Raw genomic sequence first — 2,195 nt, 5'->3', positions numbered from 1 at the left:
TAGAAGATAATAACTAGCGGTGATAACAATATATATAATTTGTCAGAAAAGTCATCACCACATAATGGAGAGGAAATCTCGCGATCGGCTGAGCATCGAACAATTTTCTGGCTTTCTGCACGATCATCGCGCGATGTATCGAGCGATGAAAAAAAAATGAATGTTAGCATGTGGTTGGACTTCTTTTTCATTATATTTAATTTCTAGCATCGTGATTGTGGGGCCCAAGAGGAAAAAATGTCATTTTCACTTTACTCCTCGGATACGTTGCGGTCCTTGCGGATGCTGCCCTTTATATAAATCACCCTCTTGCTGGAGGAAGGAAAAACCAGCTTTACATGTACAGATCCTAAACAAAAGAAAAAAAAAGGCCATCATCTTACCTGCGCCTAAGATGAGGAGCAACATGGATACAAAACAAGTTGCGCACAGGTCCACTCTCGGAGCGCTTCAAAGGAGGAATCTGGTATACATACATCCATGCTCACAATACTAGCTAGAAATGCCGTTCTCAATTAATGGCGTTGCATTGGCCGTTCCTTCTATCGTTGTTAATTGTTTTCTTGGCTTCCTTCTGTTTATATACTAAATTATCAGCTGGTGATTTTTTTTTTTCTTTCCACCCATTTGTACTGTTTGAAATTCTAACGTATGTAATTTATTAACAATGCAAACAGAAACGTAAAATCAAGGATAACAAATTAAGTAGGAGCATCAAAAAGATTAGGGCTGACATGGTTGAGATTAGCGAGGGTCAAAAACGCATAAGGGAGGGTCAAATGGAAGTAAGGGAAAAATTCCAGGAAATAAGTAAAGAGGCTGCCAAACTTAAAGAGGAAACTAGTCAAATCTGCAAGCAGAGTGCTGCAAATCAACTCAGGCTTGATCTCATGTTTCAGATCGTAAAGGCAAGAGCAGAGAATGATTTTGCCAAGGATGAATCACTCACCCAAACCTTACGGTTTGTGATCCTATCAACAATATCTTTGTAGCTTCAATTTAATTTTATTGCCGATAAACTTGAATAAAATTATAGAAGATGAAGACTTGAGCTGCAGTTATCTGCATGTTCACGGAATTTGAAGCGTATGCTATGATTAATTAACGTTGTGCTTTGTTTTATATTGTGTTTCAGGGATCTGATGGCAAAGCAGAACATGAGCAAGAACCAGGGTCTCAAGGAAGAACACTGATCAACAGTACATCTCAATGATGTGTGTACTTCTAGTTTTTTCATGTAATGTACCGTAGTTTTAATGTATTTGTAATGGATGATTACTGCGAGGTTTTCTAAGGGTACTTAAGCACAAGTCGATGGGTCTTTTCTTATGTACTTTATATAATAATGTTATATAATAATGGTGTTTTTTAATATTATCTTATATTGTTTTTAAAATAAAAAAAATATAATTTTAAAAAACATTTTGAAAAATAATAATTTTTAAAAGATAAAAAATTATTTTAATATGTTTTAAAATAAAAAATATTTTAAAAAATAATTATTATTACAATTTTAAACACACTTTAAATAAATTATCCGAACAGACTCTAAACAGATTATCCAAACACTAAACAAATAGATTATATTGGGAGGGGAAGGTTGAAGGTCTCCGTTGGAGGTAATTGATTCCCAGGATGAGAAATTTGATCTCATGTCCAAAATAGTTTTATTCATCTTAAAAATAATTTTATATTAACTTAATATATCCACACAAGTAAAAATTTTAATTAAGTAAAATGAGAATGGAAAGCTGCAACTCTGCTTTTTAAGATGCTACTAGAGCTTCAAATAAACCCAATAGTCAAGCAAATATTGATAATGTTGCTCAAACATTTATGAAGCAATAAAAGATGGATTGTGAATGAAAAATTATTAGAAAAACTATTGAGCAAATAAAAAAAACCAAAATAATTTATAAAACTAGATAATGGATCATTTATGCATATAGAATTTAAGTTTTTTTATATGAAATCTATACTCAACTTTTAAATTAAAAAATAATAATAAAAATATTGTAGTAATTGTTTTTTAAAAAATATTTTTTTATTTTGAAAATATATAAAAATTATAAGATATATAAAAATTCTATATAAAATATATTTTTAATATTAATATATCAAAATAATTCAAAAAACAAAAGAAAAAAAAGTTAATTTTAAGTAAAAAAAATTAAAATTTTATAAAATACGGTTTT

The 2,195-nt window shown here is 30.1% G+C and overlaps 1 protein-coding gene across 1 annotated transcript; it reads left to right on the top strand.

Annotated features, from left to right (window-relative positions):
* The first annotated feature begins 304 nt into the window (after positions 1 to 304).
* On the top strand, positions 305 to 1,369 carry LOC118036794 (uncharacterized). The gene is made up of 3 exons (XM_035042625.2): positions 305 to 466; positions 678 to 961; positions 1,136 to 1,369. Exons 1-3 carry the CDS (start codon positions 395 to 397, stop codon positions 1,191 to 1,193), a joined length of 414 nt encoding a protein of 137 aa, XP_034898516.1. The 5' UTR covers positions 305 to 394; the 3' UTR covers positions 1,194 to 1,369.
* The last annotated feature ends 826 nt before the right edge of the window (positions 1,370 to 2,195 follow it).

Source organism: Populus alba, chromosome 1, assembly GCF_005239225.2.
Source record: "Populus alba chromosome 1, ASM523922v2, whole genome shotgun sequence".
NCBI lineage: Eukaryota > Viridiplantae > Streptophyta > Magnoliopsida > Malpighiales > Salicaceae > Populus > Populus alba.
This window is presented reverse-complemented; position numbering and strand designations above follow the sequence as displayed.